This window comes from Ctenocephalides felis, unplaced genomic scaffold (genome assembly GCF_003426905.1).
Source record: "Ctenocephalides felis isolate EL2017-DRISC unplaced genomic scaffold, ASM342690v1 CF-g0.4_SCAFFOLD_01886, whole genome shotgun sequence".
Classification (NCBI taxonomy): Eukaryota; Metazoa; Arthropoda; class Insecta; order Siphonaptera; family Pulicidae; genus Ctenocephalides; species Ctenocephalides felis.
In genome coordinates, this window is record NW_020538040.1 from 144,307,442 (window position 1) to 144,335,152 (window position 27,711).

At 29.4% G+C, this 27,711-nt stretch overlaps 3 protein-coding genes across 5 annotated transcripts in view; 1 reads left to right on the forward strand and 2 right to left on the reverse strand.

The window, feature by feature from the left end:
* Positions 1 to 2,826: 2,826 nt before the first annotated feature.
* LOC113376916 (exocyst complex component 3) lies at positions 2,827 to 9,331 on the reverse strand. Its single transcript, XM_026617014.1, has 9 exons — positions 9,176 to 9,331; positions 6,771 to 6,893; positions 6,553 to 6,701; positions 6,286 to 6,481; positions 5,396 to 5,650; positions 4,986 to 5,267; positions 4,707 to 4,889; positions 4,461 to 4,619; positions 2,827 to 3,865 (listed from the first exon to the last, which is right to left on the reverse strand). Exons 2-9 carry the CDS (start codon positions 6,846 to 6,848, stop codon positions 2,942 to 2,944), a joined length of 2,226 nt encoding a protein of 741 aa, XP_026472799.1. The 5' UTR covers positions 6,849 to 6,893; positions 9,176 to 9,331; the 3' UTR covers positions 2,827 to 2,941.
* A 189-nt stretch (positions 9,332 to 9,520) lies between these two features.
* On the forward strand, positions 9,521 to 17,431 carry LOC113377496 (protein BCL9 homolog). The gene is given in 19 exon segments (XM_026617842.1): positions 9,521 to 9,779; positions 10,366 to 10,506; positions 10,586 to 10,780; positions 10,961 to 11,187; positions 11,366 to 11,503; positions 11,570 to 11,627; positions 11,630 to 11,766; positions 12,062 to 12,290; positions 12,352 to 12,456; positions 12,599 to 12,756; positions 12,971 to 13,130; positions 13,456 to 13,565; positions 13,712 to 13,964; positions 14,101 to 14,334; positions 14,540 to 14,653; positions 14,846 to 15,053; positions 15,314 to 15,483; positions 15,667 to 15,908; positions 15,987 to 17,431. Coding segments are annotated over 18 exon segments (4,014 nt in total). The 5' UTR covers positions 9,521 to 9,779; positions 10,366 to 10,403; the 3' UTR covers positions 17,160 to 17,431.
* Positions 17,432 to 23,558: 6,127 nt separating this feature from the next.
* The window catches only part of LOC113377065 (vesicle-associated membrane protein 2-like), a 31,760-nt gene continuing 27,607 nt past the window's right edge, over positions 23,559 to 27,711 (reverse strand). For 2 of the 3 annotated variants that reach the window (XM_026617244.1, XM_026617245.1), the window contains exon 5: positions 23,559 to 23,991. In XM_026617244.1, the coding sequence (XP_026473029.1) occupies positions 23,885 to 23,991 (107 nt within the window). In that variant the 3' untranslated portion in view covers positions 23,559 to 23,884. The remainder of the gene's footprint in view (positions 23,992 to 27,711) is intronic. The other variant, XM_026617246.1, reaches the window with a different exon arrangement.

Consider the following 27,711-nt stretch of genomic DNA (forward strand, 5'->3'; position numbering starts at 1 on the left):
ACTATATTTCAATAGTGTCCATATAGTTTTTGTCGGTCTTTTTTAGAGTCCATGTTTCTGATCCGTACAGGGCTATGCTCCAAACGTAACACTTAATTAATCTCTTCTGTAAGTCGAAGCTCAGTTTGATCGCCAGTTCCCTTCTTTGTGTCTTTGCGATAATATAAAAAGTTAATTTCTTATTGATTCTAAAGTTAATCGTGCACATTTTCAGATCAATTAGCTCTTATCTAAAATTTCATTATATAAAAATATGACACTTAGTTTTTTTTGCAGTCTTGTATACGATAACCCGAAATGCAATAATTGTAATAATTCCGTTACGTCCACAGCGAGTCCAATCAGCAATAACTTTACATCTAATATAGTTTTATTTTATATCGATAATTCTGAAACTGTTAAGCACATTTTCAGCCCAATAAGCTCTTAGTTATAATTCCATTAAATTAAAATACATGCCCTTATAATTATTATTTCCTGCATTGTATACGTATAACCTGGAATTTAAGTGTTGTAAGAATTGCGGTAGTTCCGCAGCAAGTCACATCCAAAATAACTTTAGATATAATATGGTTTATTTCATATCGATGATTCTAGATTGTTGATTTTGCACATTTATCAGACCAATTAGCTCTTGGTTGTAATTCCATTAAATGAAAATACACGACTTTATTTTTTTGCAGGCTTGTATACGTATAACCTGGAACGCAAGAACTGTAAGAATTGCGGTACGTGCGCAACCAGTAAAATCTACGATAACTTTAATTATAAATTAATTATTGAAATATTTATACTATTTTATACCATATGTACTAAATTTGTACAACGAATTCTATTATTTTATAATCTATTCCATGATTTTTCAAACACATTATTTTTTTTTATACATCTTTACTAAGATTTATAAATCTTTTTCTTCAGTTTTACAAGTATAATGTTCAAGTATATCAACATTTTTGTACATAGTACAGGGATACGTTCCGATTAATGCGAGTTGGTAATTTTTCCAAATCGGATCAGTAATTATTAGTAATGTTTCAAAAATATTTCTCAAGCTAGTTTTATATGTTATACTTACAAATGCCCCCTGAACACAAACATATTTAAAATTATCGGAAGACTAAAACAAACTTATTTGAAATATATAACATAAAAAATAAATATACTTAAATTACCTTACTTTAAATTGCAATGAACTGTAAACACTCCTGCTACAAAATTCATCAAATAAAATAGATAATATTGAATTTTAGCTAAAAATCACTCAGGAGGCAATGTACAATTTAAAGACTAATTGCCATAGTGACTTCAGCACACAAAATTTGAAGTATTCACACATATTGAACATATCTAAACATATGTTTAGATCCAATGAGGATTTAGATGATATTATCAGCTCTTGGTACAAAAAGGCAATCAGAATCCGATATTCTGATCATATTTAATATCTTAAAATTCCTTTGGAAACCTACCAACTACTTGGGTCGTCACTTAGACCGTAGGCTGACTTAAAATCAACATATATATGTTGTTTTATATAAAACAAAAAAGGAAACAAATAACGAAGAAATTCAAACATGTTAAGAGATCAAATATTTGCCATACTCAAACAAAATATTTCAAAAAGATTTAAAAAACGCAAAGGTACTTACTTTCAAATCTAACTTGCAACTTATACCTGGTATTAATACAAGGTAAATCTCATTCGACAAAGGGGATTAAATTGTAGGTTTGTGCAAGATCAAAAATTTCAAAATAAATTTATAAAAGCCTCCTGGTAAGAAACTTACTAATAAAAATATCCATAAAGAATTAGATACAACCAAGAAGTAATGCATGGCAATAAGTATGATCATAAACTAAACCAACATCCAAAGTCACAAATTCAAGTTCAGTAAATCAGTAAATGATCAGTAAATTTACAGATCATTTCTAACAGCGCTTCCTCTTACTCACTATTTTTACTGAATGTAATAATAGTAATAAAAATATTTTTTAAAACGAAACTCACAGCATTATTACCACTTGATTTTTACTACTCTTTTGTAAAAATTTTCATTAATTTGTTGTTGTTATATTTATGCTGCAATGCAACAGCAATAACCCGAACTCATATAGAGTATATGAATGCTTATCATTATTTTTAAATTAGATGCTTACATTAAATTTTATTTTAGAAAAGCTCGATGACAGCAAACATATTGAAATTAGCAAGTATTTGAAGATATCAAAATCATACAAGTTTGAAGAAGTCAGAAGTTGAAACTGAAAGAAATTAGACTGGAAATTTTTCAAGATAAAAATAGTTGCTTAGAAAAGGCTTGTTCCACACCTTCAAACTATGCAATCTTTACATATGATCATGAATAATAACGTTAACTCCATCATCATTTTTCTATTTTGAATTTGAAAAGACATCTTGAATTATAATTTTCAATAAAAATACTTCATTTTTGAATATACATAAACTCGAAACAAATTGTAAAACAGTTGCAAACAGTTTGAATGTTTGATTTCATGTTTTAAAAAAATATTCATATTAGCAGAAGTTACTTTTTTATGGTTGCATGAGACTAGTATTTCCGGCAACTAAAACCATCTCATTTTTAACTAATGTGTGAAAAACTTTTACCTAAAAAATGAAAAAAAAAATAATTCGATAAAATTTAATAATTCACAAGCCTTTTCTAAGAAATAATAAAAAACAGAAAAAAAATTATAGTTGATAGTATTATAAATATAAATTTTATTAGCTTTGAAGAAAATATTATTAACATATGTACAAAATATAGAATAAATTTAACAGAAACATTTTTTATATTTAACAAGGTTTTTAAAAATAGCGTAAGTAGTTAGAATATATTATAATTTATTATTAATATATTAAATATGTTCGTATGTATGTATATGTTTATGTAATGTAACGAAAAACAAATAGGAATTACCAATTTAATATTCGATCTGTAAATACAATCTGTTTGAATATACTGTCCTGTATCCCATGACTTGGTTTAGCCTTTCTAGTTTCAGTAATATAAGTTACTTTTTCTTTGATATCAGTTCTAGGAATATCTCCTCGTAAATGTAGTAACCTCAACAAATGATCCTCAGTTATTGCAGGATACTTTTCAACCAGACTATGTAAATCTAAACTGAGCATATCAGCATCTTCACATTTTAATACTTCAGCTAACATATTGACTACATCAAAAGGAGAGTCAAAATTACCAACTTTTGGAGCAATTTTGCTGAAGAAGGACACAATTTGTTTTATTTCCTTCAACACTTTATTAGCTACATTCATACACTCCTCATAAGTACGAAAAGATATTTTCTTCGAAAACATAGCTGTTATATATCGTTTTGTAACTAAATTTTGTGCTTCTGTAATTACATAATCAAAATTTTTAGGTCTCAAATGATTGTAATCTTGAAAATAATCTTGGAATGTGACACAAATTGTATCAACAGCTTCAGAACTACCAATCCAATTAGTTGTGAACAGATCTTCAAAATGTGATTCCAAATCTAAAAAGGCCTCCTCTAACAAGAATGATGCAGCTAAATCTCTTAATTCTTGGAAGGTATGTAATAAACCTTCAAATTTAGTTTCACCAGGACCATCATGAAATCCACGTGGCCAGAAACGTTGTTTCATTTGTTGAGCTAAATCCCCAATTTGCAAACTATTATTGACAATACTAATAATATAATGAGTGAATAGTGGCACTTGACTTCTGTCCTTAAAGTGCCTATTTTTGAATTCAATAATTTTGGCTCTGTACATATTTCCATATTTTGTGATTTGATCAATACTTAGTAATAAAGATTTGAATGTGAGTTCTTTATTGATCGTATTTGTAACCTAAAATGTTAGACACACTTAGGTTTAACTCAGATACACAATGTATTGTATTGAATATAACACAAATTATGAGATTGAATATGTGCTTGAATAACTAAGTGTTTTATTATGAAATAAGTGAATTCAAAATGGTGATATGAACAATAATATTATGAGATTGAATATGTGCATAAAACAATTATTTTATTATGGAATAAGCCAATGCAGAATGATTATATGAACAATAATATAAATAAGATTGAATATGTTCTTGAAACAAAGCGTTTTATTATGGAATAAGTTAATGCGGAACGATGGTATGAACATAGATAAGGATGGTATAAACAACGATATCATACATGTTATGAAACCTGTCTATAAAACCCCCACCCTTGTGTAAAGATTATTATTTTTATAACCAGATATCTTGGCAATAACTACAATAATAATTTGATTTGTTATGTCTCTGAATGTCTAATGTTCAGTCAAGTTTGTAACTAATTTGTTAATCTCAGCATATGAATATTCATTTGATGACAATAATAAAACTAAAGATCAATGTATGCAAAGTATCCCAACCAATAACCAGCATGCATAGAAATTTAAATAAACTTACAGTCAAATTTTGATCAACCATTTGAAAAATAATAATAGGTTCTGAAGTATGAAAATATCCTGTTTGATCATCTTCTTCAGGTGGACTTCCAGACTGCCAGCTTTGACTTTCTTTTTCTAATGTTTTAGCAAGCCAATCAGCATAATTTTTCTCCATATTCTGAAACACAAATAATTAAATTAGAAATATTATTTGTTTAAATATACTAATGTACAAGCTTGATATAAGGATGATTATATTTTTTACCTGTAAATATTCCGATTGCATTTTGACAAGAACAGATTCCGGCAGTAATGGACCAAATTTACTAATATCAATATTTAGTTCTGGATTGTTCATTAATTCTGTTCCCTCATATGTATTCAAAATCCATGATAATACAGAAACATACTCGTTACCTTCTAAACCATTACCAATCAATTCTTGTAACTGAGAACAAAAATTGAATCACAAAGTTTTCAAAGCACAAAATGTATAATGAGAATAATAATGTAATTTTCAAAACACTTGAAATAAAATACTTACATGTCTAGATAAGCAAGTATGATACATATTCACATATGTATTTAGTATATCATAATGGGGTGGAAAGCAAGGCACACACAAAGTTTTAACAACTCTTAAATCTTCCAATATTAATTGACGAGTGAGTTCAAGATAACGCACAAGCCATAGTTTATTATCTTCTCTCTCATCAACATGGGTTCCTTCAATTCTTTGAGCAACTGATTGCTCTAAAACCTGCATAGCTTTTTCTCTCCATTTCTTTGGTCTACCTGGAGGAAGAAATCCACTCTGACGATGTTGCTGAAATTGTTATTAAAGTTACAGTTACTTTACAATAAAAATTAGAAAATGATAAATGTTGATCCTTAAACTACTTTATCACCTATTCACAATTGTTATAAAAATATTATGAAACACTTTATACATACTTGTAGAGCAAATTGATCAGTTTTCTCCTCCCTCTCAATGATTCTTAAAGCTGTAACAATAACAGTAGGTTCTTTGCGAACTGTATTAAGTGTTCTACCCAAAATTAAACGCAGCTGTTTTTCTAGCACATCAGAAAGAGATTCAACATCTTTAAAGCAGGCTTTGAGCATTCCTTTATCATATGGTGATTGATTTGGAAGCTTATGCAACTCATACAGTAAGTCATCACGAGAATTTTCTAAATCTGATAGGCACTACAAAAAAAAAAAAAAAATTAAATGGAGACATAAAAAATGTTCAAGAAACATTTAGCATATTTAGGAAAATAATGTAGTACACAGCATATGTATTATTATAACTTACATCTTATATGAAATACTTTCATTATGATACAAAAATTAATAAAACTAAATATATTTTAATCCTTTTATCAGAAATAAATATTTAAAATATTTTGTGAAAAAAATTATTCTATGTGTAGTACCAAATACATTTAATTATTATGCAAAACATTTCACAGTTATTTCATCATTATAATTATCATTAATTCAGAAACTTTGCTTCTATGTATTAATATTTAATAATACTTAGATATTAATCCAGTTGTAATTTGATAGTTTTTACTAAATCTGTTCATAATCTTCTAAGATTGTAAGTACTACAATCAATATAAATATTTTGCATTTTATTATGAAATAAAAACTCCCACTTCCATAATGTATATTAAACTGGAGGATGAAAATAAAATATTTTAGAAATCATTTATTATAAGTAACATATTTTACCTATGTAGCTATATATTACTATAAATATAGTCAATATCCTCATTCAAGATAAAGAATTAAATTAGTTATCAAACAAAGTATATTTTAAACGAAAGCAATCATACCTGATGAGTGTGCAAAAGTTTTCCCTCATTAATCCACTGTTCAGTGCGCTTTACACTGTCAGGAACTGTAAAAATATGTTTCAAATTTTCTATGGCCGTTACATATTGGGAATGACGCATATTTTCATTTCTTACTTCATGTAAGCTATTGTACAAATCAGGAACACATTTGAAGGCGTTTTGTATTTCATTCAATCTTCAATAAACAAGATTAAGTTAATAATTATTTTGCATATTTATGTATTATTCATAAATCTTTATAATTACTTAGTTTGAATTTCTGGAATTTCTTTTTCACACATCTGAAGTTGTGTGAGCCCCGTACGAACACCATCAAGTTTGCTTTGAATAGCATTTTTAAGTTTAGCTTCTATTGAAGCTTTCTTCCTGCTTACACGAAATTTATATTGCTCCACCTAGTTCATCAAATTAGTAATTAGTAAAAATAATGATAATAATAAAGAAAGAAATGCTTATCAAATTACCTTTTCTAATTGACCAGGCCTTTGAAGCATATTAGTAACATACTTCTTTGCATCGGCAATTTTAGCCTCCTCGTCCATTTTATGCAATTTAACTTTTCCAACTAAATTCTTAGAACATCTCACCTTGAAGCAAAATAATAGTACGTGAGTAAGAATTAATTTTTATATATAAAACTTAAATTTTAAATATTGTTACATTTATTCATTTTTTGCTAAAAATTCAGTTATACCTCATTACAATGAAAAATAATATGTACATATTATTTCTTCATATATAACCAATAGAAAAATATATTGTAATATAATTCGGTAGCTTATAGATTATGTAGATTAGAGCAATAATTTTTTGCATTGCATATTGGATAGTCACACCAAATCAATGACTATCAATTATTTTCAATTTTTTTTCTATTTAAGTTGTCGGAAAAAAAACTCAACATTATTTCAGAATATTTATTTGATATTTAGTTTTTAATTCTTTCATTTTGCTTTCTGTGGCTGCATGATAGTAATTCACAAATATTTCACTTAAAGCATAGACAAATATTTAATTGAAATGTTTAATAAACTACTATAAATTTGATTGTTTGGGATAAGAATTTTCAATTGAAGACAATGAAAAATGGAAAATTTTAATTGGAACTCATAATAAAAACTATATAAAATTTTAAATAAATTACTTCAAAATTTGCTAATATAAAAAGTTAAGTTTATTATAAACTAAGATCCCTAAATATATAATAATAGATAAAGTAGTCCGCAAAGAAGTTAATAATCATAAAAATTATAAGAACTCAATTATAAAAAACATGTTTCTAAAAATATAAGACTGTATTTCTAGGTCGTTAGGTTGAAAAAGTATATAAAATAAAAATGTTTCTAAAAATATATAAATTGCTATAAATTAATAATATTCCCACAATCTTTTTAACTTGTAAGTTATTGCAGTCGTTCAAAAATCGAAAATGAGAATTTTTGCATGTTTTTATGTTCAAAGGTTTCTGAACATTTTAACATATCTTAGAAAAAATAATTGTATGTGTGTGTGTGATGTGGGGATACGATTTTTCGGCATCAACGTTGTATGCATACCAATATCAACAAGGAAATCGGCATAGATAAATAAACATTTTAAAGTTACATCGTAGTACAAATCTTGACTTAATGAAAAATGCCTGAATCAGAAGAATATTTTACCCTGTTCCTTGAAAATAATAAAACAAATTAAACATTTGTGCCGTGTACTAAGCGTAAGTGTATTGATTAAAAATGATTTCTATATTATTCGTAGTTTCTATAAATACTTCAAGTTATTAAAATGGAAAATATTGTTTAGGCAAGACAGATATTACAGCTGTTCAAAGAATAAGATTATATAACCAGCAAAAAAGTAAAAAAATACAAGCAATCAATGAATGTATGTTAATTTTAATTATATGAAGTTCCTCAAACACAATTACATGATGAATTAAGTTGCAGAAACAATATTTGTTTAGGCGTTGTTTACCATAATCCACTGTGTGAATGAATATTATAGAATTTATTAATCAGTAATTACTCCATTTCTCAAATGAAGGTTTATTTCTAAGTGCTAATTGGAATGACAAACCGATCATGTCATATTTGAAGTATGACTTTAATTACATTATTGTTTTTAAATGTTATACATATTTTTATATAATTTATAATTTATTATTATATAAATGTAATGGTTGACACTTACAAATGTGTGCATCACGAGTGTTACCATATTACTAATAAACATTATTCAAAATTGTAATATGATTTGTATTTATTTTTATTAACTGAAATTTGCTACTTTGTACAGTAGCAAATAAGTTTTACTTCAATCGCGTGTGAACCTTACGCGCACTCTTTTTTTTTAATTTCCAAAAAACCTCAAATAAATAATTTTAGCATCGCAATTCAGTTTATATAATTCTTAGAAATGTAAGAAAAGTTTCATCATTCTAACTCCTCTTGATCAAGTACATAAACATCGTCATCCAATTTATAAGCTCTTATATTTTGTCTATAACAAGAATGAAAGTTACAGTATTTAAAATAATCTATTTGAAAACGTTTTATATTCCTTGAATATTTCATTGCGTACGGAAAGTTCCAGCAATTTGCTTTAGCACGATGCCATGCTCCACTAGTTTGTTATGAGATGTAAAGTTGATCGCACAATTTCTATAATTTATTTATACATATTATCATAAAACAAGCGATAGATGTAAGATAATAGTGCTTAAAATTAAGTTAATCATAGCATTTGATGTACATTTATATTTATGCAAAATTATTTGACTTCTTTCACATAATTAGCAATAATTTTGTAACTTAAAAATATATTACAAGAAAATCATAATAAATATAAAATACGTCAAAGCTAATATATTTACCTTTCAGTTTAATTGCACTGTCACAAAATATTTGTGAAGCATGTACAAAAAAAAATCCACAATCATGTCACAAACCAAGACATGTTAAATATGTTTGTTGCTTAAATAGGAATTTAGGTATATGGAATAATTTTTAAAGGAAAAATGTAGGAAGGAAATTACACAAATGTCATTTTTTATTTTATATATGAATTAAATGCGACCATTTGGCTCGACAGAAAAAACTTGACGAAAAAAAACGTGAAATGTTATTTATTCATGTTGGTAGCAATTATTTAGGGAAAGTTTGGCATTTCGTGATGTGACTGAGAAGTTCTAATAATATTTATCTAGACTTTTGAATAATGTTTCATTTATCATTTTCCTTATTAATTGCCGTTGTTATGTACATTTTTCCTAAATATATTTCCGTTGACCCTTAGTTTCCCATTCTATTCATAATGGTGTGTGCGACTTAGAAACCTTGTGCTTATAAAATTTTCGTATTTGGTTATTCCGATACTAAACAATGGAGAAAAATGAAATAAACACAAAATATTTGTCTGATGCCTTCAAAAATTGTCGTGTTCATCGTCATTATGACAACATCAATTTGTAATTGTGTGTAAGTAAGAATTGATCAAACGAATTTATAGTTCTCTTTTTGTGAATGAAAATAGACTGGTGTAGCTAATGAGTGTAGTGGGTTGTTTATTTAACTTAAATTTGTGGAAATCGTCAAATTCACTAGTTTTACCAATGTATTCGTAAGAAAATGACAATTATGTTAAAAATTAGTGTTTCACATGCTATTTTTGATGATATAACAAATATTTATTTATAATAATTTTCTAATTTTGAAGTTTCTTCGAGCATATTCTTAATAATACTTTTTTGTTATGTTTTTAAATGGATCATATAACCATCCTATAATTTCATGAATGTTCTCAGTGAAAATAAATACCTAGTATTAAGCTGTTTTAAAAAATATTACATTATCATTTTTAAATTATAAATGGATTAGGTTAAGTATATTTGACCTTTTCTCTCAATGTAAGAAAGTAAACATACTGGAGTTACTTTGTTCCTAAATTTTCTTTCAACATCTAACCTTAATTCAATAATATTTAATCAAAATTCAAGACTTCAATTTTATCTAAATGTATTAATTTTTTTGAATCCTCTATGAGATATACATACTGTTATTTCAGATATGTCTGAGCTGTTGAATAGGTAGTTTTAAATAAAAATGATTAAGGAAAAAAGAGAAAAGAGTGGTCTGAATGCTGGAGCATCTAACACCACAACTATTAAAGAAGAAACTATTGACACTTCCCATAACAAAGCTGCCTGTAAGTTGTTACAAAATAACAGTGCATATATTTAAACACTATTTGTCGACCAAAATTAATTTTTATATAATGATTCTAGGTACAACAGACTCTAGTTCTTTAACAAAAATGACAGATGATGATTCTCCTATAAGTAGTTGTAGTTTGAAGAAAGAAGGCATTACTAGTGGTCGTGGTTCCAATGGAAATCTTCCAGTAATTGGTTCAAATAGTTCCGGATCATTAGGTGATAGAAAACCCGATTCTTGCAATATGGAAAACAATGCAGAAGACAGTTAGTATTATGCTTTTAATATGCAACATGCTATTTTGAACAACCTATGCTATATTTTTATCACAAATTTGTGCTTGCAATGAAAAAATTGTTTTTGAACTTGGTTAATTATTTATTCTATAGAGCGACATGAGCTATGTTTTATATTACTCTTCAAAATCTTTATATGTTTATTATTAGTGCAAATAAATGATGATGGAGGTAGCGGAAGTGCATCATGTAACCCAACCGTAAAACCAGAAGAAACTGGTTCAGATATAAGTACAGATAATTTTAATTCATTAACCGGATCAGTTTCGATGAATGTTCCAATGGGTATACCTAGAACATCACAACAGGCTCCTACAACAGATGGTATACAGCCTTTACCATCAAATGTTATTAATAAGCAGCCAAGTAGTATGGAGGTAAATATATTTATAAACTAATATTTTATTTAGATCATTATAATCTTTACGTCAGTTATGATACATCTGGCTCACCGTATTTGTAATTTTGATAATCATATGTAATTTTAATACTACTCAAGCATTAATTTTTTATGTATTTGTATATAGTTATATTCACACATTTTTTTAATTTCAGTATATGCAGCAGCAAAGTCAAATTTTCGTTTTCTCAACAACATGGGCAAATAAAGGTGCAGAAGCAGTATTTCAAGGACAGTATCAATCAATTATTGCCTATCACTGTGCACAACCAGGGACAAAAAAATACTTAGAGGTGTGCATATTATTCAAATAATAAATTCCATTCAAGATTAATTTACTAATGATGTGTGCATTTCAGAAACATCCTTTAAAAATGACACAATTTAATAGACAAAATCATGCTCAATGGTTAAATAATTAGCTATGATGAAAAATAAGGGGGCCATGAGAACTCCAGGCATGATGAATCAGGCAAACAAAATCCCTGGGAACATGCCTAATTTTCCTGGTCACACTGATTTACCACATACTGAAAATGATATGCCTTGGGATCAGGTAAACATAATAAGATTTAAGATGTGTGTTATATGAAACCAACCAGAAGCTGTAAATGGCTGTGAATGGACTATAATAGAAAAAATGTCATTGAATTTGCATTAAACATGATAATATGTTGAAAAGCAATTTGGTATACAATACCAAATTATTATTATTATTTACAGTTCTTCCAAATCTGTATATTCTATATGTTTGGGTTTCAATGCATATCATTATTTTAATTGTTGTATGTGCATTGAATATTGTTATTTCCATAGACATTGTCTTACAAAGATATATATATATATTACAGAACACAAATTTGGGGAATTTGGATGGAATAGCAAATGGAGGACCGAACATTTTACCTGATGGCTCAATAGATGTTCCACCACTTGATGGTCTTGTACCAGAGTCACCACACGGTGCAGGAGTGCACATGTCCAATTCTGGTTGTCCCTCTTCCATGGGTCAGAGTCCTATTATGACCTCAACTAGCCCTGGCAGCCCATCTCTATCAAGTTTACAACCATCATTACAAGGTAAATGTAAAAGTTGTGAAATTGTTTATCGCATTGATTATAATATGAATCTTATTTTTAGGTGTGAAAGTGCCAGATGAAAATCTAACACCTCAGCAAAGACAGCACAGAGAAGTTCAATTGGCTACAATCAGAAAAATGCAACAAATGTTATTTCCTGAGCAAGGTTTGTAGAGTGTGCTGCAGAATCTTTTTTATTTTTTTTGTTAACAGTTTTGGTCACTACATAGCAATATCATTCTAAGAATACCAGCAGAAATTTTAGTATAAAATAGAACCAAATCTCTTCAATATGTGTTTCTTTTCAGGCATGACAGAACCAGGTCTAGATGGCAATAAAGGACCTGGTCAACATGATATGATGCAACAAAAGGGTCAGAACATGAATCCTTGTATTCCAACATCAGGCACCACTCATGCATCTATGCAAGGAGTTCCACCTATGAGAGGAGTTGTACCATCTATGGTAGGAGTTTCATTATTTAAAACCATTTTTCAAAAACTCTTTATGCAAGAATAATTTTATGTTTTGTTTATTTCAATGACTAAATCTAAATCATAAATTCAGAATCTAAAACATAATATTTATAACACATGTTTGAACCATTGATTTTCAGATTGATGATGCTAAAATCAATTTTACCTGCATGGTTATTATTTTAATTTGAAATGTTTTGCAGGGTATGCCTGGTGGTCCAGGTCATACTGGTCCTAATATGCCATGTAGGCCAATGGGTCCAGGTGTTGTGCCAGGGGGCCCAATGAGTGGAGGACCAATGGATGGAATGCCAGATTCAATGGGTTGTAGTGGTCCCATGTCTATGGGTGGTCCTATGATGGGTAAATATAAAATACATATTATAATATTGATATTGCTATGTGTGCATTTTCAATCAAATACTATTATGTTAAATGAATAGCAAAAGATCTAGAAATAAATTAGTTACATGATACAAATCTTACAAAAATAAGTTGCCATTTGCTTTCTATTATTATTAATAAGAGTGCATATTTTAATTATCAGTTTCTAAAATAAACCAAATAAAAACATTTATTAGTATGTTCATTAGTTTTTTGTGCGAATTAATTTGAGTTGGGTTGAATTTTAAATATGTTCCCAACCAAGTCAGTGGCTTTTTAATAATTTTGTTTTTTATCTTTATAGGTAATGCTATGGGTAATGCAATGCAGCAAAATCAAATGAATAATATGCCAGGAATGATGGATAATGTTGGAGGGCAAATGTGTGGCCCCATGCCACCTGGTCATATGATGGTACAAAGTCAATTAAATTATTATAAAATAATTTTGCAAAAAAGTAATGTGCATGTATTATTGTCCATAAGCTTAAATTTCTGTCATATGTAATAGATTGCATATCATATAGATATCATCTTGATCCTAGCAATATGTTTATATAGGGCGGTCCAAGTGTTATGTCACCTTGTGTAATGGGGCAGCAAAAGCAAGGTATGCTCGGACCTAATGGCCCACCGAACTCTGTTGCGGCTCAGCTTGAATGGCATAAGCTTCAAAGTCAATTCTTTGAAGATAGAAACAAAGTAAAAGTTCAATCTTCAATGGGGAGTCCAGTTAATCAAAATGTTGGTCCAGGTCCTGGATCAGGCAATCGTCCTGCAGGACGAGGGCCTTCACAGGCTCAAAGATCTCAAGGTAATATATAAAAGAGCTATGTTTTAATGGAATTTAATTGTTTTTGGTAGTATTGTATTTAACCGATAATTTTTTTTTAAATTAAAATCTTCACTTTTGTGATCATTCATCGTCAATTTAAATATTATTTTTGCAGGCCCACCTCCACCTTATCATCAAACACAAAGATCTGCATCTGTGCCTATTGCGATCCAGAGTCCAAATCCATCTAGCCCCAATAATCCTACATCAAACCTATCACTACCATCGCCAAGGGCTGGATCTGCTCTGAATTCTCCAGCAGACAACTCTCGGCAGTTCTCAAATCCATCTGGTATCAAATCAAATGTTGGAACTGGACAAAGTCCTAATTCACAGGATTCGCCCTCTGGTATTTATTGTAAACCTTTCTTATTATTTGTTGAGTGAATTTATCTCTATTATTATTTCAACCTTAAATTTTTTAGTATGTCAACAAATTTAAAATAGATTGAACTATGGAACACAAAACTAGTTCAAGTAGATATTCATAATAAACAATATAATTTATAAGATACTATTATAACAAGACTATTATAAATAATTGTATTATGTAGGTCGTACGCATAATCCTAGTAACCCAGGAACACCAATCTCATCACATATGTCTCCTAGTGCCAGTATTAAGGATATTGAATTTCCTCCTACAAGCCAACAAAACCCACCATCAGGTGATTTAATTTTCACTAATTCTTGTCATGTTAAATTTAGTACAACATTTGAGAGCTGAATATGCAGTTTGCAATACGTTTATGCTGCACTATATGATAGCATTTTATAAATTAAAAACATTTTTCAAAGACAGAATTTGATTCCTTGATTTATTATTCCCACAATCTATTATATCATAATTTATCCTATAGCTGATGGAATGTTTGGACGAACACTTCAGTCTTTAGCACAACAAAAGTCTCACCAGGCAAATCTTGGAGGTCCTCCTAAAGAACCCAATTTAATGCCAGTGCCTTCTCCACAGCAAATTCAATATATAGGAACATTCGAAGGCCAGGAACTGACTATTCAAAAACAACCAAACACTAGTCTCAAAGATAATAATATGATATCGCCAAAGTAAGAATGATTTTGAATACATGTATTTATTATGTTATAGAAATGAATTGGTTTTTTGAAATAATACATTTTTATCAGTCGCAAATTTTCATCATACACAAATTTAAATATAGTTTAAAAAGTTACACTCTGATTAAAAGTATTTATACATAAAATTTGTTAATATGGATCTATGTATAATATGGATCTATAATGTATGTGCAAGCAAAGCATAATAAAAAAATATGCTTTTCTATAATATTATTTTGTTATTTAATAAGTGTCCTACCTACTACAATGGATGGAAATTTTGCCGGAAACAACACAACTACAGAGTCAAGGCTTTCTGGGCCAAGTACACCTTTAACACCATGTTTAGAGTCTAGATTTCCAATTCCACAGAGTCCACAAACACCTGGAAATGTTCCAACCACATCATCATCAAATTCAGGTAGAATATATATAAGCGACTTTCTACTTATTCAGCAAATCTCCGACTTTGTACTAAATTTATCATGTAACTATCTTTAAGTCAATTTTTTTTAAGACATCTTTTTTTAATTCTGCATTTTATATACATTATTTTAATTATATTCTTGTGTCATTTTTTGATAAGTTGATATTTCTAACTTAGCTGACAAAAATACTCGGCTTCCTGGAGCTGGGCCAAGTCCTCTTGGTTCACAGGGTCCTCAAACGCCAGGCAGTGATCCAATGAAGTCTCAACCAGAATTAGGTCGGTTTAACACCTCAAGTCCTGTTCTAGGTGGTATGTCTTTTTCATCAAAACTTCAGTCTGGGCAAATGAAATTAGCAAATTTTATGGATGGGGTGCCACATGGTAAAAACATGCCTGGCATAGCACCTGGTACAGATGTAAGTATATAATCAATAACATTTGCTTATGTTATGATATTACATTAGAGTTGAATTTTAATATTGTTCTCTATATAGGCTTCATCAGTGCCGACAAGTTTTGCCTGTGGAAGAGCTGATAACATGCCTTTGAACCCAAACAGTAGTATAGCTGGAGGATCAAAGCCTGCTCATTTTGATCCGATATCATCGTTAGCTCAAATGTCTCAACAGTTAACAAACAGTGTTAGTTCTCTTAATGGACAGCCTGGAAATGCCAGTGGTATGATGCCCTTCAACAGTCATCCCATGATGATGGGTCCAGGTGAAATGGGGATGTCTGGTATGGGAGATGGTCCAATGCCAAATATGGGTCCAATGGATGGTCCTTGTAACATGCCCATGGGAATGGGAATGCAATATCCTAATATGCAGAACTCACCGCAGGGCATGATAAATACAACATCAGCTATGTCCATATCTCCTAAATTATGCAATCCAATGGGTGGCCCTGGTCACATGGGTCCTTTTCCGACTCCTTTGGGCCCGAGAATGCAAAGACCTTCATTCCCTCCAGGTCAAAATCCTTATAATGGAGCAAATATTCAAGTTAAAGCTAGTGCACCTAATACAATTCAGTATTTGCCAGCAAGGCCGCAGGTGAGCAGTAGTAATCCACGAGCGCCGCCGAGCTTAGATTTTCTACATAGATTTGCTAACCCATTGAACAATATAGATGGTAAAATGGCTGGGCAAAACCCATCTCTCAATTTTCCTGGCTATATTCCTCCAGGTCCAATGGGTGGAATGTCAATGGGCCCTGGACCAATGGAAGGTATGGGGGACATGGGTCCAATGATGGGGATGCCTGGAGGTATTATGAGCCAAGGTATGGTAATGCGGGGTATGAGGCCACAAGGAAACATGATGCGAATGCCACACATGGGTAATGCCTTTAATGGACCTGCAAATGGTCCTGACCAAATGTTTCCAGGTCCAAACATGGGCCAAGGAGCTAATCCACAAATGTTTGTTGCCGGTTCAAAATCTAGCCCTATGGGGTTAGGAGCACCTGATGCTAGCCAACCATTACCTCCATCAATGGGCCAGGCGAGTAATTTCAAAAGCTCACCATTTGTAGGACCTACAACGGCTGATCCCAATTATGCCCAGCAATTTCATAACTTTCAACAGCAGCTGTATGCCACGACAAGTACACGAAGTCAAATAGGACAGGGAATGCCACCAAATCAATATTTTGTGCCCAAGTGAAATGATAAAAGAAACATTTTCTGATTTTGCGTTTTTGTTGAATTCAATATAATTTTCAATATAACATTATTTGTGATTGATAATTGACTAAAAAAAGTTTTAAACGACAATTACAGACGATTTAATGTTTTTGAGTGATAGTTTTATAGTGTTGAAGTGTTAAATAAATTATGAATTTTAAAGACATCTCGAATGCAAATAAACTAAGATGGAGTTAATCTTAACTATGTACAAAATATCTTGTTATATCCTTAATAGTGGCTAAGACTCATCACTTGATAATCCTATGATATTCACAAACTGTATAAATATGAATTTGCCCTTGTCGATATCAGCAGTCTTTTATTATAATTATAAATCAATTTTTTTCTTTAGTGTGAATAAGTACACATATTTTTTCAATTTTAACTAAATTCTGTTTATGTGAACTTTAATTTGTCATAAATAATAGATTTGATTTTAATGCACAATGAAAACCCGTAAGTTATGCTAAATATATTATGGAGATTGAAGTTTTTGAAAAGAAAAGAAATTGTTCAGCTGATATGCATATATCAAACTTCTAGTATTACTTTTAGTATTGGTTGTGTAGAGTGGTATGAGATTCCGACATAATATTTTCAAAATCTTTGACAATGACTATTTGTACAATCAGTCATAGGCTTAACGAATACTTTGCAATTTTATACCAATTGATTAAGTGGCATTTACTGAAAATTTGACTCATTTTTTGAAGCACACAGAATCCAAATTGTAAAGCCAACTTTCAGTATAAGGTTGATTTGTCATATGTTTTATGAAATTGTATTTGTCCTATGTTGGATAGTAATTGTTTATTATTCAAGCTTTGTTTTAGAATATAGTGTCTATATTTTATTTTTGATATTAATAGTTTAATACACTCTACAGTGGTTTTGATTCACCAAATCAAATTTTATGGGTTTCCTTTGTATATATGTATGTAGATCAAGTACCTGTTGCATATGTGACTATTCAAGATAATTCGACAGTCTTACTACTATTACATGATTTACTTATGTGCAACTCTTAGGAAGATCTATTTTTGCATTGGTTAAGATATTTTTGAACATGAAATGATCGTTACGAATTATTTAAATATTATATAGATTTCTTATGAAATTTTGCATTATTTGAACTGAGATAATTGACTTCAGTTATAGAAGCAATAATAATTAATGATAAAACAAGCTCAAGGAATACATGACAAGTGTGAAATAATTGAATAATAGTATTTTGTTATTTCATATCTTATGACAAGAATTGAATATATTAGTTTGTAAATATTGTTTGCTATTCTTGTTTTGCAATATTTTGTTACGTAACTATCGCAGATTCAATAACATTTTTGTAAAAAAAAAAAATAGTTTTTCTTTTATTGTAAGGCAGGTCAGAGTTTCATAACAAATTATATATATATATATATATATATATATATATATATATATATATATAGTTCTGAATTTCATGTTGACATATGCATTAACAGAGTCTAATAATCGGGTAAACATCAATTTCCTTAAAAATTCATTCTAAACAATACCTTCATCATTCAGTGGAAACAAAAAATGAAATTTTAAAACTAAAATGTATAACAATTGACTTTGAAAAATTACTGTTTATTTTTTGTAATTTTTAAAACTCAATTGTTATACTTTGGTTTCTAAATTTTATTCTTAATATTTAATTTAACTTAATTTAATAATATTTTAAATTTTTAATTTTTAAATTTTATTTTGAGCTTCCACTGAATTAAGGGTAGGACTATTGCTGAAATGTACGGATTTTAGAATAAATTATTAAAGAATGCTTTTATTGATGTTATGCTCAATTATTAGACTCTTAAAATATTATATATATATATATATATATATATATACACATATATATACATATATATATATACACACACATATATATACATATATATTTCAAAGTAACTAGCAGCCCATTCGTCGAAATAAAAAAGGTATAAAGTATAAAAACTTTTATTTATACGTTTCGACACAAGATGCGTGTCACCATTCAGCAACTACAACAATTTGAAATTTTTTTTAACTAATATAAACACCAAAACATCAAATTTAAATATAAACATCATAAAATAAAAATATAAACATCAAATTAGTTTTCAAATCTTTTAATTATTCATAATTTTTTCTAAAAAAATGTTTTTCTCTAATATGTTATTAAGTTTAATTTTTAAAATAAATTTTTGTTGAGTGTTTTTGTCCTGTGGTGTGTATAATGTTTCTCTATGTTATAATTAATCTATATTGGTGTTTATATTAGTTAATAAAATTTTCAAATTGTTGTAGTTGCTGAATGATGACACGCATCATGTGTCGAAACGTATAAATAAAAGTTTTTATACTTTATACCTTTTTTATTTCGACGAATGGGCTGCTAGTTACTTTGAAATATGTTTCAATGTCGAAAAAACTATCAAGATACATATATATATATACACACACATATATATATATATATATATATATATCCAGGTAAATGTAACTTTTCACTAATGATCTTTTGCGTGAAAATGGTAGACACCAGGCAAAAATTGAATCTTTTGAATGATGTTATGAAAAGTTTAAAAATTCCTTTCTCAAGATGCTTAACGAAGTTAAATTTATATTTAGCCTTCTTTCGAATCATTTTCCTGTTACAAATTAGTATGTCGATTATGAAATTTATTTTGTTTCGAATACTGATTCTTCGAGATGCACTTTGTCAGTAATATGTAGTAGTAGAAAAAGATATTTTTGATAACTTTGGGCCCTAAATGACCCAAGCATATTGGCATAAGTTGCATATTTATATTTGATTTGGGAATCGAAGAACGATTATTACTTATGTATTTCTGCAATAATTATTTAATTATTTACTATAAATAAATTTTAAAATTTTGACATGTTAAAAAGACTTTTTTTGTATATAATTTGATAAATGACAATTCTGTAATATTTTTATGTAACAAATTTATATATAAACTTACTTGTTGAGTTGCTGTGACACATCTATTAGTTCCAAACTGTCAAAGCCTTTCAGAAGGATCCACGTTTATTTGCAAATCTTGATACATTTTGTTGAATTATTTAATGCTAAATGGTATTTTAAGATAGGAACGACGTACCACTACAAATTTTCGTATTGCACTTAAATAAAAGAAAAAAGTTGTATGCATAGTATATTTTTAAATAACGCTAATATTGAGGTTTTGTACATAATAATCTTGCAAAAGTAATATTTGAAATGAACTATACTACAAAACGAAACAGCCACCCACTTCCTAGAACTAACTCCATCTGAAATCGACGGAACATATCACTTATCATTGATTAGTTTGTTTTATTATATTTACAAATATAGACAATTATTTTTGTATGGAATGAAACAAGTTTACACATACGAAGCAAACATGCTGAATATTAAAAAATATTTTATTTAAGTTCATTTTATTAATCTTGCTGATTTTGAAGAAATGAATCTCTCACATTCATAATATGATTTTTCATAAATAACAACGAAATACATATTGTTGTTTAATAATTATTTTTAACCATAGAACCACATTTAGAGTTTATTTATAATTCGGCATCTATGTTATGTCGAAATTTTAACACGCAGAATTTAATGAAATCGTAATTAACTGTCTCGATGCCTGACAATATCTAGCGTCTCCAAGTACAATACTACAAAATATCTCATAACTTTTATCGGCATACGCATGTGATTGCACATGAGTATTACAGTCTTAATTAAATAATTCAACTTGTTTGAAATTATATATCAACTATTTTTTTCCGCGGCACTGATCCAACTTTTAAGTTTACACATAATTGCTTCCTAGTTATTAGTCCATGTCGATAATATTTCAGTTCCAATTGGACAGTGCGTTTTCTTGTGGTACTTATATTGTTAAAATTGCTATTGTCAATGTTAACTAGGTGCTTCAAATTTTTCGAAGACCTGCATTTGTAACTTAAGTTCTACAACATCATATATATATATATATATATATATATATATATATATTCAGAAAATTTCCAAAGGGCACTCGTAAATTTGCTATGAAAGTTTCCATAATAATCTTCACTTAAGAGCTAAGAGCTATTGACACTAATGCATTTACTAGCATTATTTGCATTAATATAATTATATTAAAATATACAATAAAAATATTGCAAATAGATCTCATACGTTGCCTGGAAGTAATTTTTATGTTACCCGTACGTGGCAATGCAACACGTGGTTGCGCAGCTGTGTTTCACCGCAATTTCATATGCATATTCAAATTTTCTTTAAAGATAAAATTTACGATACAGCAACTATGCTTTTCTTTATCAAACATTATTATTAAATAAATATTTTATTTCAGTTATTAACCCTTTGCACTCGGGTGTCCTGTCTCAAAGGGCATGATATTTTGCTAGAGATTACGGACAATTAATTTATTCCATCGCAAATTTTCAAGAAGCACGTGTTTTCTTGTTGTTTGCTGTTAGAATGGCACAAAAATTAATAAAAATATAATAAAAGTGAAAAAATGTACGATAAATAAATGGATGGTTTTGCACATAGAAAAAAACGTGCAATTTTTTTTCAAACAATTAATTACAGATAAACGGCCGGTCGATATTTGCCAAAAATTAATCAGCACGATAGCCAGCTGATACTTTTCGAATTTTCAGAACCGTTTCAGGATTTTTTGCGAAAACAAACTTCTCCTACAGAAAGTAACACAAATTTTGCCATTTTATATAAAACATATATTTATTACAATTTTTGACTAGTTTCTAAAATTATACTGCGTTTTCAGGATGAACGTTTTTGTTCAAAAGTGACGTCGAGTTGCTGGTAGGTAACGTCTGAAGCAGTGCAGAGTGCAAAGGGTTAATTTAACAGGTATGCTTCTTATTTTTATCATAACTTCTATTAAATACTAACTTGGATCGAGGATCAAAACGTATAGTCAAGGAGAAAGATTATTATCAAAACCTTTGATGTTAAATTCATTTATGACCTTTGGAAATGTTCATATATATATATATATATATATATATATATATATATATATATATATATATATATATATATATATATATATATATACCGACGATCTTTGACAAAGTCCCAATGAAATGCTGCAATTTAGAATATTAATGCTAGCCAGTAATTAATATTATAACCAATATTTTATGTATTTTAGAGTCATGTAATATTTTACAAGGAAATAATATTAAATACAAGTAATTAGTAATATGTATATCATATTGCTCTCATTTAAAATGTATGCAATAAGAAAAAATAGACCATTTAGCAAATATTATTCAAGATCCAACTTTCTTGTATATTTATATAATAAAAAATTGGTGCTTTCTAAAAGTACAGAAGTCATGTTTTTATCCATAACGTACCTCAATTGGAATCTCATTTTACTTTTTTGAACTGTGCACAAGGTCTTCGGTTTTAAGAGTAATACGGGAAAAGATGTCAAAATTTTAGTATGAATCACAATCATATCATAAAACGGCACACTCCAGCAAAATAAAAAAAACGAAATATATTTAACAGTGCTACGCTATACATATAAGATGTTTCTATCTATACATATTTTAAATAATTCATTACTGTATTCTATGATATAATTATATTACGTAATATATTATACACTTCAAAGCCAAATGGATTGGTATTATTGACTGTACATAACATATGTCATAATGTTTGTTGTTAAATACATATTTGTGTTTATTGTTTATCATCGCAATGGTGAAGATACTTTTGACTACGGACACATTGAAAATTCGTAATCAAATTTATCCACTCATGAATGACCTTCTTTCCTATCTATTCAAATACACATAAATGCACTTGAAAACATTATTATCTTTATATATATTTGTTTAAGGTTTCTATCGTGAAATGAAAGCCAGTTCGTTATCCTTTCCAAGGGCGGTTTGAATTAAGATTGCGATTATTTCATTGAAGACACGCGGTAGGCTAGGACTAAAATACTAGCTAACAGTATTAATGTTACTTATTAGTCAATGCAGTTTCTTAATTGCAACGCCCATGAAACTAGAAAACGAAGGTTGGAATACTGTTGATGAACTTTATGCGATTGTAAACGAATATTATGAGGAATTAGAGTAAACATATATCTCGTCCAGACTTAATCAATTCCCAATATCGATACACATTCGACGTTTACAATCACAGGCTAAAAGTTATTTTATAATAAAATACTCACTTTGGCGACACGATTCTATTTTATACTAGACCCAAGTCGGTTGCAGCTAAAGTAAATAATGAATCTCAAACCAAACAGATTTGTACTTAAATTACAAACTTCGAATCAATAACGATATGCGACTTTGATTACATCAGACGATCTTTGAAAAAGTTCAATTTTAAAATTTTATTTACACATAAACGCACTTGAAATAAATATCAACAACGAACGTTTATTAAATCAACCGGCAACAAAATTTTTGTTCGTTCTAAATAGTTAGATTTCGTACGTCTATGTTAGTAACGCGCGCCTGCATTACATTTTACTCTATTAAAATATGAAGTAGGTTTTAAGTTTTATGAAATAATAATAATAATATTGTTCTGCTTAATTATTTTTGGTGTAATCGTATGTCGGCGAGTCCGGCCCGTCAGCGTTGAATATTTTATTATTTTTCTTTATTATTGTTTTAACGAGCAGCCGGTGGACTCTGCGCCGCCACTGGCGCAGGCTGGACGACCACGGGCGCCACTGGCTGCGGGGCGGCGGCCGGCGCGGACTCCGGCATGAATTTCACTGAAAATTGAAAAGCGGGAACCGACAGGTTCCGGTTAGAGTTTCTCTCGGCAAACACATCAAAAATAATATAATTTGCACAACATCGACCCAAAAAAATACTGGAATTATTCTGTAGCTATTTTTTACATAACTTATGCAATATTCGAAAATTAAACAAGTTATTTCGATTTTATGAACCTTTTAAAAAAATTTTTATATTATCTTTTAATTGAAACTGACACTGTTATTTATTATTCCAAATTTTTTTGGAGTCGATGTGGCACATTCATGTTAACGAGTAAATACATACTTTCGAATTTGATTAAATTCCATTAATCTATTTTTTAAAATTATCAGGTTGGCAACTAAGTAAGTGTGGAGTTTTGTTAGAAAATCCAATACTTTTTTTTCTTCACTAAGTAACTTGATTCTGTAATGCATGATTCATTTCGATCTATGATTTTTTGCCATCTGTTGCACTTTGTACGCATCATTATCCAACTTTCATAGTGGATTTTATTAGCCAAATTTTGAATCAGGTTCAATTTAACAGCATGATAATCATTGAATCGTTTACCATTCAAAGTTTTGAAAAGATCGTAATAAAAATTAATCAGACTGTGCAAAAGCTATATGGTGGATTTGGCAAAACATCCCAACCAAGCTCCAATAATTTTTGCCGAGTGGCCAAAAATATGTGATGTCAAATAATAGAATACATAACCGTTTCAATTTGTCAATTTAGACAGGATTGATCGTCTGGTTTGGTGGTGAGAGTAAAAGTAGACAATTTCTTTGTAATCAATTTCAACTGGACGACCAGACCGTCTTTCATCTTTCAGTGAAATTTTGAAAACCAATTTGAGCACTGATTTTTTAAGCTTCATCATCATAAATAGTGTAAAACTTTTTGTGAACTTAAGATGCCTTTTTAACTTTGCAGAAATGAAAAAGCAAAATATGACAAAAATTTTCTCTTTTATTTTCCATCTTTCGACAAACGCAAAACGAAAACTACGCAGCAAACGATGAAAAAACTCTTTTTACTTATTGACTACTATTCAATATCAAAGGTTTTTTTATATTTAGACCACGCCAAAAAACCTAAAAATTCAATTGAACTTAAGAGTGAAATCCGCACTCACTTAATTGCCAACCTAATATAACAACTTGAAATAAAAATATACAAATTCAAAAGTATGTATTACACAATTGATCCACGATTTTCTTAAAACATCGAAGATTCAAATTTATTTTTTTAATTATACATATGCACTTAAAACCAGTTAAATAAAGCTGATTTGAGAGTGCAAATAAGATTAGTCCAGTCATTTAAGCTTAAATTAGGTAAGAATCTCGGAATTCGAGATACCCATCTGTAAGTCTGTAAATACTTGTATATTAACACCTTAAAGTTTCTCAAAAACCTACATATGGTAGGGTGTCAACATCATATGTAGGTTTTGAGACAACTTTAGGGTGTCAATATACAAGTATTTACAGACTTACAGCTGGGTATCTCGAATTCCGAGGTGAACTTACTATAATGACTGGACTAGATATCAATCAATTTTAAGAAAAACGTTTCAATACCGATTCATATATCATAATATATCCACTTATTGAATTTTTTGCAAGTGTTTCTACAATTGCAAATGAAGTATAGGTACGCTCAACATAAAGTACTTCGAGTCCACATATACGAACACATAAACAAACATACGTAAATAATGCATTTTCTAATCGTATTAAATCCATTACCGATGGTGCTAATGCATCATCTAATCTATAGACAAACTTACTAACAAAATAGCAAAGTTGATAAATGAAAGATCCTATAAATAAAAAAAATCCTACTCATATAGTATCATATATAATAATACAAAGTAGAAATAAGAAAAACAAATTCTTTTATTTTATGATACATTTCTATTTTTCAAAAACGTTTGAAACTATTTTTATAAAAATTATTTTTATTGGTTCAAAATAAACGGTTAGTCTACGCTTGCTATTTATAAGAATTACAGTGAAAAATTGTTGGGTTATTGTAGAGAGAATACGTGCAAAATATTGGATTCTAAAACTAGTGGGGCGCATGGCATCATGCCTTAAGGCAAATTGCTGGAACTTCCCGTACCAAAAATTATTTTTTTGAAAACGATTAACATTTTTGAAAAAAATTTACTTAAAAAAATTAGATTTTTGAGAAACTATAAATTTGACAAAAAATTACTTTTTATTGAAAAAAAATTTCTTTATTTTGACATATTTTAGAAATTCTGAACTTTTCTTCAAAGCAATCGTACTGCTTTAACTGCATAGAGATAAAATGTCAAAGCGCGTAAGCGCCGCGTCGCCGTCTAACGGATAAACATTGGTACGGAACCCATAGGAATGTAAACAAAATTTATACTTATTGTTAAAATCTCTATAAAATATCTGATAATTTGATGTGCATATGTCTAATGATCATTTTTGACCGCCAAATGCATTTTTTTTACTTTTTTAGATCTCCGAAACCGCTAGAGCTGCCTTCTTGAAAATTGATAAATTCTTCATCTTGTCAATACAAGTAAAATGTTTTTTGAAATATTAAAATCGGACGTTCCGTTCTCTTAAAAACTGAGTTACCATTTTTGGCACTTTTTGCCCCGTATCTACGGAACGGCTAAACCTGCCTTCGCCAAAAACTAATCAGCACGTCTCCTTATAAATACGAATCGAATGTTTTTTGAATTATTCAAATCGGTTGATTAGTGTTCCCGAAATCGTCGACAAAAATTTGTATCCTCACACACACACATACACGCACACGCACACGCACACGCACACGCACACACACACACATATATACACACACACATTCATCCATTTTTTCTAAGGTATGCCAAAATGTTCAAAAGGTTTTGCGATTACTATAACTTGCCCTACGGGAAGTTAATTATTTCACGTGTATATACTTGGCACCGCGATGGTGGAAATTGGCAAAACTGATATGACCTGATTTTTTGACAATTTTTTTGCTGTCGATTGGTGCAAACTAAAATTTTTTTGCTCTTTCCGTTCTCGAGATAAATGGGTGGGGCCAAATTCGGTGCTAACTATATATATAGTCAGCACCGACCCCTTTAAAACTGCAAAAAAATTAAAATTTCTTTTTACTATCGTTATCAGTAATTTTTTTGCTGTCGAAAGGTGCAATTAATTTTTGGAAAAGTTTTACCCATCATACATTTTCACGCATAGGAAAATTCCCATTTTTGCCAATTTAAAAAAATTGACAAATTTGAAAATGCCCAATTTTTTTGCTCGCTTACTTAAATATAAAACAAAAAAAAATTTTTCAAAAAATTTATTTTTTCACCCCTTTTCAGAGAGGTTGCCAATTTTTTTGGGTGTCCACAGGTCACTTTTTCAAAATTGTTTCGGAATCTGTGATTTTTTTGCTCTGCGATACAAAAAAGAAAAATTCAAAAAAATAAATTTTAATTTTGATTTTTTTCGTAGCATAAAATCGAATAGTTTGCGTCCATAAGTACTACGTAGTATACGATGCTTTTCAATTTATTTACTTACCCCCAAAACAGACTTAATGAATCAATTAGTCAACAATATTTCAGTAATTTCAGTAAATAAATAATGCGTCTTTGGCCACCCGCCGCCGAGAGACTCTACGGTGTAGAGAGTCTCTACGCACTGGGTCTCTCGATGATGAGCGAGTGAGAAAGCTATACGCCA

Coding starts and splice junctions, on each gene's coding strand:
- LOC113376916 (XM_026617014.1), bottom strand. CDS start 6,848: ATGGACGAGGAGGCTAAAATTGCCGATGCAAAGAAGTATGTTACTAAT. Junction 4,620..4,706: donor TGCAATCGGAATATTTACAG/GTAAAAAATATA, acceptor TTTGTGTTTCAG/AATATGGAGAAAAATTATGC. Junction 3,866..4,460: donor TGGTTGATCAAAATTTGACT/GTAAGTTTATTT, acceptor CTAACATTTTAG/GTTACAAATACGATCAATAA.